This window comes from Chiloscyllium punctatum, chromosome 6 (assembly GCF_047496795.1).
Source record: "Chiloscyllium punctatum isolate Juve2018m chromosome 6, sChiPun1.3, whole genome shotgun sequence".
Lineage (NCBI taxonomy): Eukaryota > Metazoa > Chordata > Chondrichthyes > Orectolobiformes > Hemiscylliidae > Chiloscyllium > Chiloscyllium punctatum.
This window is the reverse complement of record NC_092744.1, coordinates 25,733,894-25,752,504: the sequence shown is the minus strand read 5'-3', so window position 1 is coordinate 25,752,504 and position 18,611 is coordinate 25,733,894. Positions and strand designations below refer to the sequence as shown.

The 18,611-nt window shown below is 40.5% G+C and overlaps 1 protein-coding gene across 1 annotated transcript in view; it reads left to right on the top strand.

Moving 5' to 3' along the window:
* Positions 1–288: 288 nt before the first annotated feature.
* The window catches only part of LOC140478630 (scavenger receptor cysteine-rich type 1 protein M130-like), a gene marked incomplete at its 3' end in the record, with an annotated part of 34,337 nt that continues 16,014 nt past the window's right edge, over positions 289–18,611 (top strand). Inside the window, exons 1-4 of the mRNA XM_072571848.1 lie at positions 289–679; positions 7,856–7,924; positions 11,790–12,014; positions 15,839–16,156. Coding sequence (XP_072427949.1) covers positions 289–679; positions 7,856–7,924; positions 11,790–12,014; positions 15,839–16,156 — 1,003 coding nt within the window. The remainder of the gene's footprint in view (positions 680–7,855; positions 7,925–11,789; positions 12,015–15,838; positions 16,157–18,611) is intronic.

Genomic DNA, 18,611 nt, shown 5'->3' with positions numbered 1-18,611 from the left:
ATAGGTGAGGGTTTGAAAGAGAAAATTACGAGAGCTACAAGGATCCAGAGGAGAACCGCAACTCAGTGATGTGCTCTGGGAGGAGCCAGTAGGGAGTTGATAGATGGAATCAACTGTGTCGTAAGTGATCCTACAAAAAAAACTGGGATTTTTAGTTTTTCTAGATGATCTGGAAAAATACAGGTTTAAAATAGGTACAACATGCCAATGTGGGATTGCTGCCAGATCACAGAATGACCGCGCATATTCTCACAATGCGAGGAGGATGAAACTATAGCAATTCGAGTCATGTTTGGCTTTCAGAATATTATCGTCAAAGAAACGATCATCAGCTGGGCCTTAGTAAAAGCAAATTTTCATTGGTTAAATTTGATTGAACTATTTGCTAAGAACAAAACAATTCAGGAAAGGTTAATAATCATTGAGAACAACAATAGACTTCATCAGACATCGATGGGTTGGAAAAATGTAGAGACGCAAGCTCATTACTTTTATGACAGAAATGTGCGATGTGTTACATTGCGGTTGGAAGAATGCGGTGATTTGACCCAAATGGCACAATCGCAAAGTGGACGCAGTCACAGAGAGACCTGCGGAGGTATTGCAGCAATGTTTGTCACAGGAGAAGTTAATGGAGAGGCATTTAAGATCCATTGGCACAATAAACAGAGAAACAGAGGTAAAAAAAAACAAGAATGCATGCTCCAGCGCTTAGAACACTGGCTCATCCTCAGCTGCATTATTGCATTTTAATGTGGGGACCGAAGTTTGAAAGAATGCAAAAGCTATGGCGAGTTTACACATGAAATCCGCTGGAATGGTACCACGGGTGTTGGATTTTAGTAGTGCAGCGACGCTGGGTGATATGGTCGTGCAGAGAAATTGGTGAGAGGTGTCATTGCTGAGTTTAGTCATGTACATTAGACTAGATTCCCGACAGTGTACAAACAGGCCTTCAGCCTAACAAGTCCACACCGACTCTCCGAAGAATAACCCAATTCTACTCATTTCCCTACGTTTACTCCTGACTAATGCACCTAACACTTTGGACAATTTAACACGGCCAGTTCACCTAACCTGCACATAGAGTCATAGAGTCATTGAGGTGTACAGCATGGAAACAGACCTTTCAGTCCAACCCGTCCATGCCGACCAGATATCCCACTCCAATTTAGACTCACCTTCCAGGACCCAGCCCATATCCATCCAAACACTTCCTATTTATATACTCATCAAAATGCCTCTTAAATGTTGCAATTGTATCAGCCTCCACCAGTTGCTCTGGCAGCTCATTCCATACACGTACTACCCACTGGGTGAAAAAGTTGCCCCTTATGTCTCTTTTATAATTTGCGCCCTCACCAATGGGTGGCACAGTGGCACAGTGGTTAGCACTGCTGCCTCACAGCGCCAGAGACCCGGGTTCAATTCCCACCTCAGGTGACTGTCTGTATGGGTTTCCTCCAGGTGCTCTGGTTTCCTCCCACAGTCCAAAAACATGCATGTCAGGTGAATTGGCCATGCTAAATTGCCCGTAGTGTTAGGTGTAGGGGAATGGGTCTGGGTGGGCAGGTCGATGTGGACTTGTTGGGCCGAAGGGCCTGTTTCCACACTAATCTAAACCATAATCCTATGCCCTCTAGTTCTGGACTCCCCGACCCCAAGGAAAAGATTTTGTCTATTTATCATATCCATGCCCCTCATAATTTTGCAAACCTCTATAAGGTCAACCCTCAACCTCCAACGCTCCAGGGAAAACATCCCTACCCTGTTCAGCCTCTCCCTATAACTCAAATCCTCCAACCCTGGCAATCCATGTAAATCTTTTCTGAACCCTTTCAAGTTTCACAACATCTTTCGGAGAGGAAGGAGACCAGGATTGCGCGTAATATTCCAACAATGGCCTAACCAATGTCCTGTACAGGCGCAACATGACGTCCCAACTCCTGTAACTCAATACTCTGATCAATAAAAGAAAGCATACCAAACGGCTTCTTCACTATCCTATCTACCTGCGACTCCACTTTCAAGGAGCTATGAACCTGCATTCTAAGGTCCCTTTGTTCAGCAACACTCCCTAGGACCTTACCATTAAGTGTATAAGTCCTGCTTAAGATTTGCTTTCCCAAAATGCAGCACCTCTCATTTATCTGAATTAAACTCCATCTGCCACTTCTCATCTTTTGGAATGTGGGAGGAAACTGGAACACCCGGAGGAAACACACGCAGACACGGGGAGAGTGTACAAAGTCCACACAGACAGTCGCCCGTAGCGGGAATCGAATCCATGTCCCTGGCGCTTTGAGCCACCAAGCCGCATAAGGACAAAATCTTTCCAGTGACAGAAAACGCCATGGGAACTTTTAGAATTGTGACGATTTGCGAAGAATCAGGTGCAAAACGTGGAAATATGTTTTATAGAGATATAGTTATGACGCCGGGTTGCCTACCTGAAAAGCCATTCACTGATATGACTCAAAAACAAATTTGTTAAATCTTTAAAGGAAATAAATACAGGGTGGCCAGAAAGTCTTTCAGAATGGAATTAATTGCATTTTTCCATTTCCACACAAAAAGAAATCAGACCGGAAAGAATGAGCTGAATGCTATTATTTAAATATATCCTTCTTAGTTTTGTTGATTCGAAATTTCTGGCCATGCCTCTGTGGAATTTAACTTACACAAGATGACTACTTTCACATGCAACTAGCAAATAAACCCCATGCCAGAGGAAACAGTGGCACAGGAAAACACAAATAGCCGAACGAAAATACAATGACTCAATAGGAGAAGCTTGTGGAAGTGGACAGCAAGTCCAATGAAGCAGAAATTGGGAGATAGGTCAGCTCTGGAATTAAAGATCGGTTAGAAAGATAGGTCAAAACAGGTGGAAGCAAACAAATGTACTACTTTCTCCAATAAAAGAAAATTCTGATAGACACAGAAATTCGGCTCGTCAGATCTACCTTTTCATTCCAACGGTGGGCGGCAGCACTGCTGCCTCACAGCGCCAGAGATCCGGGTTCAATTCCCGCCTCAGGTGACTAACTGTGTGGAGTTTGCACGTTCTCCCCGTGTCTGCGTGGGTTTCCTCCGGGTGCTCCGGTTTCCTCCCACAATCCAAAGATGTGCAGGTCAGGTGAATTGGCCATGCGAAATTGCCCGTAGTGTTAGGTAAGGGGTAAATGTAGGGGTATGGGTGGGTTGCGCTTCGGCGGGGCGGTGTGGACTTGTTGGGCTGAAGGGCCTGTTTCCACACTGTAAGTAATCTAATCTATCTATCTCTAACTAAAGAGGATTTGTTCTACCTTGCAGAGTTGTGGTTTAAAACAGATTTTGAATCCTCGCCGCAATAATTTTCTTTCTCTCTCACTGGGCATGAAATTTTGACACTGACAAGAGGCTGCTGTCTAATGCCCCAGATATATTCTTTACCTGTAACTGTATATAAAGACAGGAACCGTTCAATATGCGTTAAAGAAATTAAATATTGTTAAATCCATTTCATAGTTGATAAATTTGAATTTAATCAGAAACCTGTCAGTCACCTTCAAGGTTACAGAACCCCTCCCCCTCTCACGCTTTTAACTCGAGGTTTACCTAAATTGGTAATAACATCGGTTATTGGTTCATTGATTCCAGTTGTCTTTGCCGCTGAAAATATACATCGTCAGATCTGGATTTAACAGCGTCTTTCTGCTGAATACATAAACTCGCTGCTTATTGAGAGTCTTAGCATCTTCTCACTGAACTGGGGTGCAGATCATTGACCAGGTTCTGCTCCCTATCTCTCTAATACATTGGCGGAAATGCAGCACTTGGGGATGTTCTTGCTGATTCTACACGTTTCAATGGGTAGGTAGACTGCCAATCGCGCTTTCCTGAAATCTGGAGATCTGTTTTATCTCGGAGTGGTTTACTACATGCCAGACATTGGCTATTTATTAAAAGATGCTATTTTATTTTTGTTAATCATTTTGCACAGCTTCCCAATGTTATTGAAGATCGTTCACAAACTCCTATTCCGCAAAGATCAGAAGAGTCAGAAGTACAGGAAAATAATTTCCCATTTACTCATGAATATTTTTTGAGTGGGTGTCGTTTTCCATTTCCTGTTCTGTGTATTGATTATGGAAAACAAGTTTCCAGCAGCTTGCCCGCTGGTAGAATTGAACACATTCCTTGTCTAATTTAAACAAAAGCTGCGGCGAGCGAATATTCTACTGAGTTGATGGACATGTAAACAAATTTACTAATTATATAACATGACGTGTTTAAATGCAATTTATTAGGTAAAGATAAATTAAATGACTTTAAGCTAAATTTAATGATTTTAAATGACTAAAAGATACTGCTTCACACGCCGAATAAATTCCTAACCAACACGCCAATTTAAAAGATTGTCATTCCCAGTTAGCTTGAATGTTGTTTTATGATTTAGATTTGAATTAATATTTAAAGTTACCGAGGATAGCATCGATCAACATCCGTGAAATTATTTCTTTTGTGTGATTGTAGCCTGTTTCTCGTTTTGATCTTGTCCACATTTGGAAATATGATTTAATTTCATTAATCCACATCACTTGCCATTAACGGGGATGTTTCTCAAGTTGATAAATTGGAAATCAATGGCACGTAGAGTGGACACGATATTCGACCTTTGTTGCGCTCCTGCAGAAACAATGTGTTAAACAAGACAAAAATCCCAGGACCGTCAATCAACAATTTCAGCGTTTCAGTTGCGAATAATTTATGGTTTCAATTCATGCGATAGCGTAATTGTTCAGCAGTTTATCAAATTCTCATAATATACCCGACAGAAAAAGAAATTCCACAAGAATGACATCCCTGCTTTTCGCAAGAGTTCCTACGGGCACAAATTCAGCAAAATGTATATTAATCCGGAAGAAGGCAAATTCTGTATGATTAAACTTCTCAGCTACATGTCCAAAGACTTGGGAAGAAACTCTTTCATAATGTGTGCCGGATTGATGTTAACCAACTCTATGTTGGTTCCTGTGTGCGGTGGGGTGGTTGATGGCGGTGTCAATAGTCTGTGTCATTTTCTGTGAAATAAATACCAGGAAAATGCCAGATCCGACAGGACTCGTTCGTCACCCGAGCAAATTAACTGATATTCTGGTCATGACCTGTCTTAGTAATGGCTTGTGAGGCAGTTTCATTCTAACCAGTTGCTACGTTTTTGATCAGATTTTCGACTGGCCCGAGTGTTAATGAAAGGGAAGTCAGGCACGTTGTTGAGCGGAGGCGCACAGATGCCAGTTCTGTTACAAGGCCGGAAAACGTAGTTGTTTTAAACTTTGAAATAGTGAACTAAGGAGGCGATATTGGAACTGCGCCACAGTATCCCTCTCATCCTATAGAAAACAATATCCACAAAATGTATAAAATGGGTTGCAAAATCACTTTAATCTAAGCCCAATATCAAAATCACTTATTCACAAAGCCTTCCAATTAAACCCGTTGGACTATAACCTGGTGTTCTGTAATTTTTAACTTTGTGCACCCCAGTCCAACACCGGTACCTCCAAATCGTTGTTATTGTACCTCTTGCAGAACCATTCCAATTAATCACCGTGATAGAAAATGTCAAAAGTGTCACGTGAAAATCTGAATTCTACTTTATCGTAACGGAAGTTTACCGACAGAATGGGAAAGAAGCAATCTATTTCCTCGGGTCTCAAAACGAGTCGTTGGAGTTTAGAGATTCCTCGTTCCATAGTGAGACACCAGTTCAAATACCGAGCAGGTCAAAGCCCCCGGGATCACTAATTTGCAGCTGGAGCTGCGAGCAGCTGCAATGGTGAAAGCGTTATTCGGCCTGTACATCGGTGGATGTAGCTGGAAGATTTATACCAATCCAAAACGTATAACAAGCCGTTAGGTCACAGAAAAAGAAATGGCAGTCGCCAAATGCTGTTTCGCATGCGACACGGCAGAAAGTTGTGCCCCACTTCACTAGTTAGGAAGGACTCTGTTCATAGATAGTTTTAACTAGCCGTTATTATTATTTAATCTGTGATTCTAACCTGCTCAGAAATACCATGAAATACCTCTGAGGCAGATGGGACTTAACCTTCTAGTCCAGAGGTAGGGATACTACCATAGCACCTCAACCGCCCAGGATATTGTTTACAGATATTTTATAACCAATCTGCTCAGCGATATTATTACGCACCTCCAGAGCAGCCAGAGACTTGAACATGAGTTCTTTGGTTCCAGAGGTAAGGACATTACCACCGTACTGAATGGGCCTAAAGTTACGTGTAACTTTCATTTCTGTAGCTAAGAATGTGGAGATATATTTAATCCGTATGTCCAAGGATGTAACGGCACTCCTCTGGAGTAAGAAGATTTGACCTGAGGAGAAAGTGAGGACTGCAGATGCAGGAGAGTCCGAGTTGATAAAGCATGGTGCTGGCAAAAAAGGCACAGCCGGTCAGGCAGCATTCGAGGAGCAAGAGAGTCGACGTTTAGGTCAGGACCCCTCTTCAGTTGCGACTGAAAAGTCAACTCTCGCTCCTTGGATGTTGCCTGACATGCTGTGCTTTTTCCAGCGTGACATTTTATCAAGGCTTGAACCTGGGCTCTCTGACCTTCACTGTTGCTGTGGGTCAAATTTCTGGTAAATCCTTCCTTTCAGCGCTGTGGCTGTAGCCACACCAAATGCATTGCACTCTTTCAATAAAGCAGCCCACCTGCATCTTCTCAAGACCAAATAGTAATGGTCAATAAATGTTAAGCCCAGCCAGTATCAGAATTGATACAGTGCAGAAGGAAGCCATTCCGTCCATCACAGCTGCATTGGCTTTTTTGTGAATTTAAATATAGTACTAATTCCTAATCTTTTTCCCATAACCTTGCAAATTGTTTCAATTTAAATAATTACTGAATGCTATCGTTAATGCCTCAATTCAATTTGGTCTACCACACTTTCAGGTAATGCATTCCAGAGGCAAGAACTCAGTGTAATAAAGTTGCTTCTCATTTCAAATTTGCTTCCTTTGCAAAACACTGAAACGTTCTGATCCTCCATCTATTCATAAGTGATAAATCTTTCTTTCAATCTATTCTGTTCAGAGCCTTCATGATTTTGAATATTTCTTTCAAATCATACAGCATCCAGATAAATTCTGAAGAATAATAGCACAACTTCTCTGAAAAGTCTCCTTTGACATTTTGTTGTTAAATTTTAATGTAAAGCCGGAATAAAGTGGCTACTTGCACGTTTTCCTTCAGTGTAAAATGACTGTAAAGTAGACTATTAGTAAAATTGGAAACCAGGTTGAAGTTATTCACAAATAGAATCTCTGAATAAATTTCCAGGTATGGTTAATGAAACACAGAGGTTATTATTTCTCATGGTCTGATGGGATAAGTGGTGTTCTGCTGACAATGTTTTCTAATGGAAACATTGCTGAAATCGTGTGTATTTTCATGACTGATGAGTTCTACAATAAATAGAACTTCAAGGATGAATTTCAATCATTATTCTGCTTCATGTTATTGCTGCTAACTTATGATGTAAGGTTACTTGGTGATCATTTTCAAATTTTCAGGGAAAATTGGGACAGAACTGAGGAGAAGATCTAACTGGACTTAATTTCTGAAGAGATTATCTGAGTTTTCTGGACAGAATTACATCCTGAGTTTCAATATTCTCCGATTTTGTGATTCTAATCTTCCAACAGGACATATTTTCAGGCATTATGCAATAAAAATAGAATGTTAAAGAGAAATGTGTTGGATATGGGGTTATTTAGGTTCAGTTTTGTTAATACTACTAAACAGTCGCTGTTCTTCGATTTTTAGAATCCATCTTTTTATTTTTCAGTTTCTGCAATTGGTTCCTCCGTGCAACCTTCCATTCAAAATGCTACAGTTGAACCAGTGAATGGCAAAGGTAAACATTTTATCCAACTGGAGTTCAATATTTTGTAAAATGTTAAATACCATAATAAGGTAATCTGTTGCACTGATTTAACATGACTTGCAAGGAAGATAAGTGCCACACATCTCGGCTCTATGAACAAATACTTTATATAAATGATTTGGATGTGAATAGAGGAGGTATGTTTGCAGATTGCACCAAAATAGGTGGTGTACAAGGAAACCTTGATCAGATGGCCCAATTGGCCAGTGAGTGGCAGATGGAGTCTACTTTGGATAAATAACAGGTGTTGCATTTTGGTAAGGCAAACCAGGGCAGGAATTACAAAATAAATGCTAGGACTATGGGGAATGTTGCTGAACAAAGAGATAAAGAGGTGCAGGTGCATGGTTCCTTAAACATTGAGTCACACTTAGATAAGATAATGAAGAAGGCATTTGGAATACTTGCCTTCATTGGTCGCAGCATTCAGTGTAGAAGACGGGATTTCGTGTTGCGACTGTACAGGACATCGGTGATGCCACTTTTGAACTACTGTGTACAATTCTTGTCACCCTTCCACAGGAAGGATGCTGTTAAACCTGAGAGGGTGCAGAAATATTTACAAGGATGTTACTGGGACTAGAGGGTTTCAGCTTTAGGGAGAGGCTGAATGGGCTGGAACTATTTTCCTTGGAGTCTCATAGCGATTTATAAAATCATGAAGGTCGTGGATAGCATGAATAATTAAGGTCTTTTTCCTTAGGTCAGGGAATCCAAAACTGCAGGACAGAGGTTTAAGGTGAGAGCAGAAATATTTAAAAAGGGCAATAGAGGTAACATTTTCACACTGAGGGTAGTGTGTGTCTGGAACAAGTGGCCGTCAGAAGTGGTGGAGTTGAATACAATTACAATGTTTAAAAGTTTGTGAGAAGGTTTGTAGCTCGGGAGCTCATTGTTGTGGTTCTGTTCGCCGAGCTGGGAATTTGTGTTGCAGACGTTTCGTCTCCTGTCCCCAATATACCAGCCACTGCAGCGAACAGCTGGAACTGACAACCGGAAGCGGCAGAGACAAACCACTATGAATGCCGGAGAAAACAACACAGAAGCGCTTCACAGGAGGCTCCCAAGCACTGAGGATGTCACCTAGACAGGGGACGAAATGTTTAATTCCCAGCTCGGTGAACAGAACCACAACAATGTTTAAAAGGCATTTGGATAGGTATATGAATAGGAAGAGTTAAGAAGGATATGGGCCAAATGCTGGCAAATGGGGCTAGGCCAGATTGCTTTGTCTGGTTGGCTTGGATGAATCTGTTTCCATGCTGTATTACTCTATGACTACCTGGAAGTATACTTGAGACTCAAGATTAGAGATCTGCTCTGATAATTTAACAATGCTAATAAAAATACAGTGTCTTAAAATGGCTTTGTTTGATGGTTAGAAATCTACTAACCTGACAGAGTGCTCTTCTATTTGCTGAAACCTATCCTGCCATTATATTTTAGGTACTGCACTATATTTAGTGAAATGGAAAACTAGAATAAGTTAAAGACATCTTGTGTGTACAAATTTGAAGACTGATAAGTGAGCTGCATGTTCAATGTTCCCAATAAATTAGAATTGTTGCTTGAAAACATGGAATCTAAAGTGGACAGAAACAAGAAGAGGATGATGCTAGGTCCATATTTCCATATTGTGTAGATATTGACTGGAAGGACTTCATTTCATTTTTGAATTCTGAGAATTGTTTTGAACTTTGTTTGCAGAGATAGAAAGCACTTCCTTTCAAAAGACAGAACCATTCATAAGTCAGTGAGTATGGAGGATTCTTCCAGGCATAGTGTGCAAGTTGCTGTCAAAGAGAACGGGTGTGTGGCAGCAAAGGGATTGTAAGCTTAGCAGTCTGCAAATCAGTTTTGGTTGTAAAGCCCTCTTGAGGGCATATTTTCAATTCACAAAGAAGTTCAGAGACAGAAGCTTCTGGATGGAGAATTCAAGAAGTCCGTGTTATGAAATAAGTTAAGTGTGTTGGTTCATTTCCAAGTCTTATAAAGAGATATCAACTAAAGTTAGCATTGAGTGAATCCAGAAGTTTGCCAGCAAGAAATTAACTGTACCAACTAAAGAAGGAACTGTAACAAGTTTATGCTTCAGGTTTGAGTATCTGGAATGTTATTGAGGATAAAAAGGTTGAATCGTTATTCCTCATATTTGTAATGAGACCATTTCAATGAGTTGTTGCATTGTGCAAAATCGCCATTTTTTTAATGTGACTAACATTAATGTTCGTGTAATGGTAAGTATATTGACAGCTTCTTGTCAATATGCTCAGTGACTGACCACCATGGTACATAAATTGCAGAAACAAAACTTATGATCGATGAAGCCAGAAAAAATCTCTAGGATTTTACTTGTCCAGTATTACCATCAGCTGGAATCCGAACACTTGTGAGTTTTAACCATGAGGTCATATTCAAACTCAATAATGATCCTAAAGACACTAGAAAATGTTTTGCAGCAATAGAAAACAAATGGAAATTCTGAGAATCTTACTTTCGGCTATTGTGCTGTTTGTCCTACAGCGTGACAGCATTTCCTCGCTCAACTGACCCGAAAACCTCTTGCATGATTCCCTTGGAAGTTAAGACCTACAAAGAACTTAATATCTCTGTTGCATCTTAAACATTGCCTACAACTTTTACATACTCTTACCTGTAGATGTTGTAAATTCGAGTTGTCTCAAGGGTTTCTCTCGAACTCCTGAGAGAAGAAATAACTTCGAACACAGTGCCGATACATCAGTGCTTACGGCATAGTGCCTTTACCAGTTTCAGTACAACAATGAAACTAATTCTGAAAACGTCGCTTTTCACAACGTATTTGCTCGCCTTATAGAATAACTTCCAATGTTACCGGACCTTTATCAATGGTCGGTTCCATCGTTTGTGTTAAACGAGAGTAGCTTTGACTTGACCTGAGACCGGTAGAAACCACAAAATATCAATTTCGCGTTTTTTTCTTTCGTTCATTCAGGATGCACAGTTTCAATGCTATAAGTAATGCAACAGTGAATTGTGAATCAATGCATACGTGTGCAAATGAATGGTATTCTGTGTGTCAGTAGCAGTCGACTTAAATCCAAAGAACTGAGTTTTGATCATTTTGAATTTCCCGCTGATTAGTATTGAATTTAGCATGCTGATAGATGTTCGCAGATCTTAAGTACTGTGATTTAGAACTATTTTCTGTTTGGTTATGCAGTAATGATTTACTTTGCTTTTGCTCTGTTTGGGCGGCACAATGTCTTAATGATTATTAAAGCGCCTGGGACCCGGGTTGGATTCCGTCCTCAGGCGACTGTCTGTGTGGAGTTTGTATAATCTCCCCGTGTCTGCATGGGTTTCGTTCGGGCACTCCGTTTCCCATCCACAGTCTAAACATGTGCAGATTAGGTCGATTGGCCAGGATTGTTGGGCGATGGGTTTGTGTAGGATGCTGTTTGGACGGTCGCTGCAGGCTGGATGGTCTGACTGGTTTGCTTCCACACTCGAAGGCTTATAGAATTCTATGCATGTGTGCAACACTGGTAGTGTCTCGTGTAATTTACATTTCATACCATCTCAGTTGACCATGAAAAATTGTAGATATAATCTATTGTTTCAAAGTCTGAGTTAAAATTAATAAGTAACATCAATCAAAGAGCTTCATCAACTAATTTCTCCACTGTCGGAGCTATACACACGGATCAAAGCGACACAGATAGCAAAAGAAAGTTCCAACTGCATGCAAGTTGACTGTCAAAAAGTTTTAAAGCTAAGGATTTCAGGATGATGATGATGTCAAATCAGCCTGGATTATTTACATAATTAATGTTTCTCCTTGAATGTTTAACAGAGTTGAGCGAATCGAGATTGGTGGGCCCGGAGGCGCCATGCATCGGGCTACTTCAGGTTCGTTACCGAGGTCAGTGGGGCTCCGTCTGTAGTGGTCTGTGGGATTCAACAGCTGGAGAAGTCGTCTGCAGACAGAATGGTTGCAACGCCTATCACACAACAGTGCCTATACCCATTTCAAAAGAATCGGGACCTATTTTGTTGGAGCAAATTCGTTGCAGTGGAAGTGAGTCATCACTGTCAGAATGCTCATTCAGTGCTTCGGATCAGCAGAGCTGTGAAAATGGGACGATTGTAGGCTTCTTTTGCAAAGGTATCTGTGTCTGGCAATTAATATTGAATATCTTTCTTTCTCATGTACATGTTTGCATGTAAAATGTCCAAGAAAATGTACTATGTTCCCCAATGTAGTCATATATTCAGCTTTCAGTTTCGGCTGTGCAGACACCTACAAGGGGGGACACAATAAAATTCTGAGAAGGACATAAAACGAGACAGGTTGTTTTAGTAAATGCTTACATGTAATCTACGTGTTTCCTTCGAAGTGACATATGTAAAGGTGAAAATTCATTTCCACATTTATTCATTCATAGAATTCATAGATTCTCAGAATCCCTACAGTATGGAAACAGGCCCTTCGGCCCAAAAGACCACATCGATAGAGTATTCCACCCAAACCCGTTCCCCGACCATATTTAATACTAGGACACCCAGTTTCCCTTACTTGTGTCAACCTCGCCAATTTTTTCAAGTTATCGAATTATATATCCAATACCCTGAGGTGGATGGATAGAGGTTTAAAACAATGTCTTCCACCTTTGCCACTAAAGTCACTTTGTAGTGAGAACTCCAATTCTGCCCAACAATTATCTAAGCCCAAAGACTGGACATTTCAGCTTCATACATTGCACCAAAGTGCCCACTCTTTAAGGCCATCCGTTTTCAACACAGTAAAGTCGCCCAGCAGTGGTTTGCTCAGCTCCTATGCCTCCCATCCCAACTCCATAGTCCTTGAAATATTCTGGCTTCCATTTCAGCAATTCCTTGGTTCTAAACTCTTGATCCTTGCATTGAAACCTCTCCTGTCCCTAGCCTCCTAATATATCTGCAATAGTTCCAGGCCTACATTGTTTTAAAGCCACTGTTTCTGACATATTATAAAACATGCCTGGGCAGGTGGGTCTTAATTCCTGACCACAAGGTACCACACTGACACTGTCCCATGTGAACTATTCCTCAAGTGCTGCAAGGTAGATATTTATTAACCAACCTGCTCAGGGATATCATCACACATCTTTGAAGCGGGTAGGACTTGAACCCGGACGTCCTGGTCTGAGGTAGGTAGACTATCACCTTAATACAACAGCTCTTTAAATCTTATGAGCTATCATTACTTCTTTGTTTCTGATCACCTGAGCACCAACAATTTTATCATTGAAGGGCACGCCTACAGTTTCTTATGTCCTGAACATTAAAATTCCTTCTCTAACTGGCTATAACTCTTTATCCTACTTTCCTCATTTCAAACACTCCTTAATCCTAATTCTGGTTATCTACATTAATATCTGGTGATGTGGCCAGATGTTTTGTTACTTTTATAATGCTTCTGTGAAGCAAGTGAGATATTTTGTAACTTTAACAGCACTATGCCATTAAAAGTTTACATTGTTTTATTGCTTGACCAAAAACTCTTGAGTGTATGCCTAATGTGACATCACGGAGCTCCAAACCTGGCAATGTTGTATGTGTCCCACTAACAAATTGTGTTTTCAATGGTTTCGTCCTTGGATGTCTGTTGCCATTTCTGTCTCTGCTTCTCTGGTAATATCTTTCAGAACCCACAGTTTCAGAAACCCAAACATGATAGTTGCAGAAAATAAAATCCAGCTGGTGACTACTCATCAGCTTGTGTTCACATCTAAACTTGTTTACTCTTATTGTGAGCACAGTGAAATGCAAATATTTGTTGTCTTCTATATCTGTAAAAAAAAAACAATGCAACAGCATATAAAGCAGTAATTGCTGCTCCTGGAATTTGAGGAAATCACCTCCAGCACCGAAAATACCTCAAAAAAAGGAGCAGCTCTTACAGCCAGAAATTTTTCCCATCCTCCATCTTGGATTACCCAGAATCTGAGTGCAGGTTCATAGCTCCTTGAAAGTGGAGTCACAGGTAGATAGGATAGTGAAGGTGGAGTTTGGTATGCTTTTCTTTATTGGTCAGATTTTTGAGTTCAGAGTTGGGAGGTCATGTTGCAGCTGTACAGGACATTGGTTAGGCCACTGTTGGAATATTGCGTGCAATTCTGGTCTCCTTCCTATCGGAAAAATGTTGTGAAACTTGAAAGGGTTCAGAAAAGATTTGCAAGGATGTTGCCAGGGTAGGACGGTTTGAGCTATAGGGAGAGGCTGAACAGGCTGGGGCTGTTATCCCCAGAACGTCGGAGGCTGAGGGGTGACCTTAGAGAGGTTTACAAAATTATTAGCAGCATGGATAGGGTAAATAGGCAAAGTCTTTTCCCTGCGTTGGGGACTCCAGAATAAGAGGGCATAGGTTTAGGGTGAGAGGGGAAAGATATAAAAGAGACCTAAGGGGCAACTTTTTCACGCAGAGGGTGATATATGTATGGAATGAGCTGCCAGAGGAAGTGGTGGAGACTGGTACAATTGCAACATTTAAGAGGCATTTGGATGGGTATATGAATAGGAAGGGTTTGGAGGGATATGGACCGGTACTGGCAGGTGGGACTAGATTTGGGTTGGGATATCTGGTCGGCATGGACAGATTGGACTGAAGGGTCTGTTTCCATGCTGTACATCTCCATGACTCTATGACTCTATCTGTATAATCTAATTGTCCAAATGTCTCTTTGACCAGCTTGCGTTGTCCAATGGAAAAACATGACTGGTCATAAAATGAGACATAATTTGCTGATACTTTGATACACTTGTCACAATCAGTAAATAAGATGTAAGGAAGGTCAAAATGATTCTTGCTTCTTCAGGCACATTGGTAGAGTCCCTGCTTTTGGACGATGCTGTCAAGGTTCATCTCCCAACTAACCCAAAGGTTTACAATAACATGTACAACCAGGTTGGTTCAAAATACTTATAAAAATTTAAACAATTCCAATCTACGTTCAACCATGGCTGAGTGACATTATCTAGAAATAGTATGGTACAATCTACCTTCCTTCATGGTAGGCTGTCATTTTTGAAAAAATGTTGCATAAAAATTGATGTCGAAAATTAAGTTATGCCAAAGTGAACATTCTAACAGCAATGCCAGATTCTTGGATAATTGATACTGCATATGAGTGCTCAAAACTGAAGTGAGGCACCATTAGCTCTGTGGTTTGGCCAGGAAACTCTCAAATATGCTTAAGTAGTCTCATATCAGCAAAGTTGTGTTTAATCCCTCTTCTCCCATCTAGACATACTTGAGACAAATGAAGGAGATAATTAGTTCTGTTTTACCAGCTAGATGTTACTGGAATCAGGGAGAGATATGACATTGTGATGATGTTAATGGACCAGAAATCCCGAGGTTTTTTTAGCACTAATTGACTGTAGCATGATCTATCAGTGTTGTGACTGCAGCATAAGTCTGTTGCTTTTATAAGCTAAAAACAAATTCTGTCCATGTGTGAAACCTCTAGGCTTCTCCATTATACTAACTTTGAAACTTTGTCCTTCTTTGTGTACTGTCCACAATTCTAAAATATATTTTTGTCAATTCTGCCATACATACTTTGTATTCATCATAACAATTGCTAATGATTTCTGATGTCCATTAATACACCGCATGTAAAGAGATTGTGGGATTGCACTCTGTGCCATGCTTCTATTAACCACTAGCTTTTATGATTTTTCTGTAACTATAGAGCTAACTTCTTTCTCAGTAGACTTTTATCAATAGTATGCTTTCAAATAGAAAGGAGGACAATAATATCTGTCATGCAGATGATTTTAAATAGGCGGTTTATTGCCCTCTGTTAAATTGGTGCATGATAGCCAATGTGAATAATCTCAAATGTTCTTCCCTGACAGACAAACAAATTGCTGTGCTTAAGGATGGAGGTAGCCCTTGTGCTGGGACAGTTGAGGCCATTAGCTTTGGATCATCCCGTGTCCTCTGTGGCCGAATGTGGGATATGAATGAAGCTCATGCTTTCTGCAAATTCCTGAGCTGTGGTGACGCTGTATCTGCATCAGGAAATTCTCCGTTTGGGGCTGGTCATGCCCTGATGCTGAACGTTGAACTTCACTGCAAAGGCACTGAGGAAGACCCCTGGAAATGTGAGGTGAAACCTTTGATTCACAGAAACTGCTCTGCAGAGAAAGAAGCAGCTGGTGTTGTTTGTTCAGGTAACATTTCTGGCTGTATTATTTTTGATAATAAAACGCCATTGGCATTATTGCAAGCCATAACACTGAACAAATTGTACAATCATGAAAATTATTAAACAATAGAAAAATTATTTAACTCACCTTGTAGACTATCGACTTAGAAGTTAAATTTTAAAACAACTCATGGAGTGTGTGCATTTATTGCCCATCCCAGTTGCCAGAGAGAACGTGGTAGTGAGCTGCTGTCATTTGATGTTGAAGTACCCACAATGTTGGTAAATCTGAACTTCCAGGATTTTCACCCTGTAGCACTGAATGGCTGATAAAATATTTCCAAGTCAGAACAATGAGTGGCTTGGAGATCAGCTTGCAGGTGACAGTATTCTCATGTATCCGCTGCCCCTGTCCTCCTTGATGGTGGTGGTCAGAGAGTTGGAAAGTGCTGTCCAATCAACCTTTGTGAATTTCTGTAATCCTTCTTGTAAATGGTATGCTTTGCTGCTACTGATTATCAGTGATGAAGAGAGTGAATATATTTGATAACAAATCAGCCAACTGTTTTGCTCTGGGTTGTTCTGGGTGGTGGCTGTGTTTGTTTTTGGACCTGGATCATCAAGGAGAGTATTCCATCACATCTCTGATTCAAGTCTCTGACTCACTGACAGATTCTGGAGAGTCAAGAGGTCAGTTATGTGCCATACTGCTGACCTGGCCTTGTAGCCACAATATTTATATGGCTTACAAAGATTGATCTGTTTCAAAGATCTATACAATAAGCAGTGCTTACTTCAGTAATCTCTTCTTGAAGTTGCTACTTTATGGTCAGGATTAGAAATTACAGGGAAGCCTGTCTCTGGTTGGAAATGAGATGTTGCCTCAGCTTTGAAAAAGGTGCTGAGGAACAGGTGGTATTAATTTACTCACAAACTACAGCAGGCTGTCCAAATTGCAGAGAATGAATCTTGTTATCGTTAGCGGGTGATAATTAAAATGTAAGACACAGGAACATAAGTTAACCATTTGTCTCAACGAGACTGCTGCATCCAATTAGTCTATGACAAATCCATTTTTTAGTTAACACGTGGGATGTGGCATCATTGACTTGGTCAGTATTTATTCCTTCATTCCTTTGGAACTAAATGGCTTGCCAGTTCATTTCAGAAAGCTGTTAAGAGTCAATCACAAAAAATGAAACTGCTGGAGAAGCTCAGCTGGCCTGGCAGTATCTGTGGAAAGAAAAGCAGGGTTAATTTTTGGTATCCACTGAATCTTTGTAGGAATACTGCCATCAGTTTGAGATACACGTGTAAACCAGAGCAGGTGCAGATGACAGTTTCTTTCTCTGAAGGTGTGAGTGATTCAAATGGACTTGCTATGACAATTGTTTAATGGTCATCATTAGAATTTTAATTCCAGCATTTTACTGACTGTAAATTGCACCATCTGCTAGAGTGGCATTCGAATACAGTGCTACAGAACATGAGTGGGTATCTGGATCCCATCTGATAATCCTCAATTCCACTACCTTCCTTTACCCACGATCACATATTTTGTTTCCTTATAAAAATATACCAACCTGTAAATTCTGAATGACATAACGTTGACAGCTTTCTGCAGTAAAGAAGCCAACAGATTCATTATCTTACCATCTAAGAAAAGAAATTTATATCCATCTCTGTCTTGGAATGACGACGCCTTACTCTGAAGTAATTCCCTCTCATCAGAGTCTTTCTGTGCGAGCGAGTACAGGAAGAAGCAAATAGAAAAGCTAAATGTGTGGCTGAAAATTGGAACAGGAGAGAGTGCTGTAGATTGCTGGATCTGAATTGAATTCACTTCAGGGCAAAGTTTGAGCAGTATAAGTCTGACAGTTTGCATCGGATCTGAAAATATTCACAGGGAAGGGTGTTTGGCTGTAAAGATGGTGGGCATTTAAACTAATTTAGCTGAGGATAGAATACAGATTGGAGGGACAGAAGGGGATCATGGACAGACAAATAATGAAGAACCAAGTCCGTCAAGAAGACAGTGCAAATATAGTCAAGTTAATGCATGAGGGATCATGGCAAGTTTGAATGGCATTTATTTTAATGCATTAAGTCGTGTGAGTAACGCAGATGAATTGACAGTATTCATTATGCAAGTGGATGTGATAAAATTGCTATCATAGAGATATGACTGAGGGAGGGATAAAAGTGAAAGCTCAATATTCCAGCTTGCAGTCACTTTAGGGAAGATGATGAGGTATGTAGAAGAGAAGTTGGTATCACAGTAGAGAACAATGTGTCAAGAACTGCACAAGTAGGATGATATTCTGGAAGATTCTATGAATCAGGCCATATGGATAGAACTCCAAAAGAAATTGGGAGCAGTCACTTTGCTGGGTGCACTATAAATACCCAGTTTGAGGTGGGTAGCAAGGCAGACATATCGGCAAATGTGAAGTGAAAAAATAATCGGATAACAATATTAG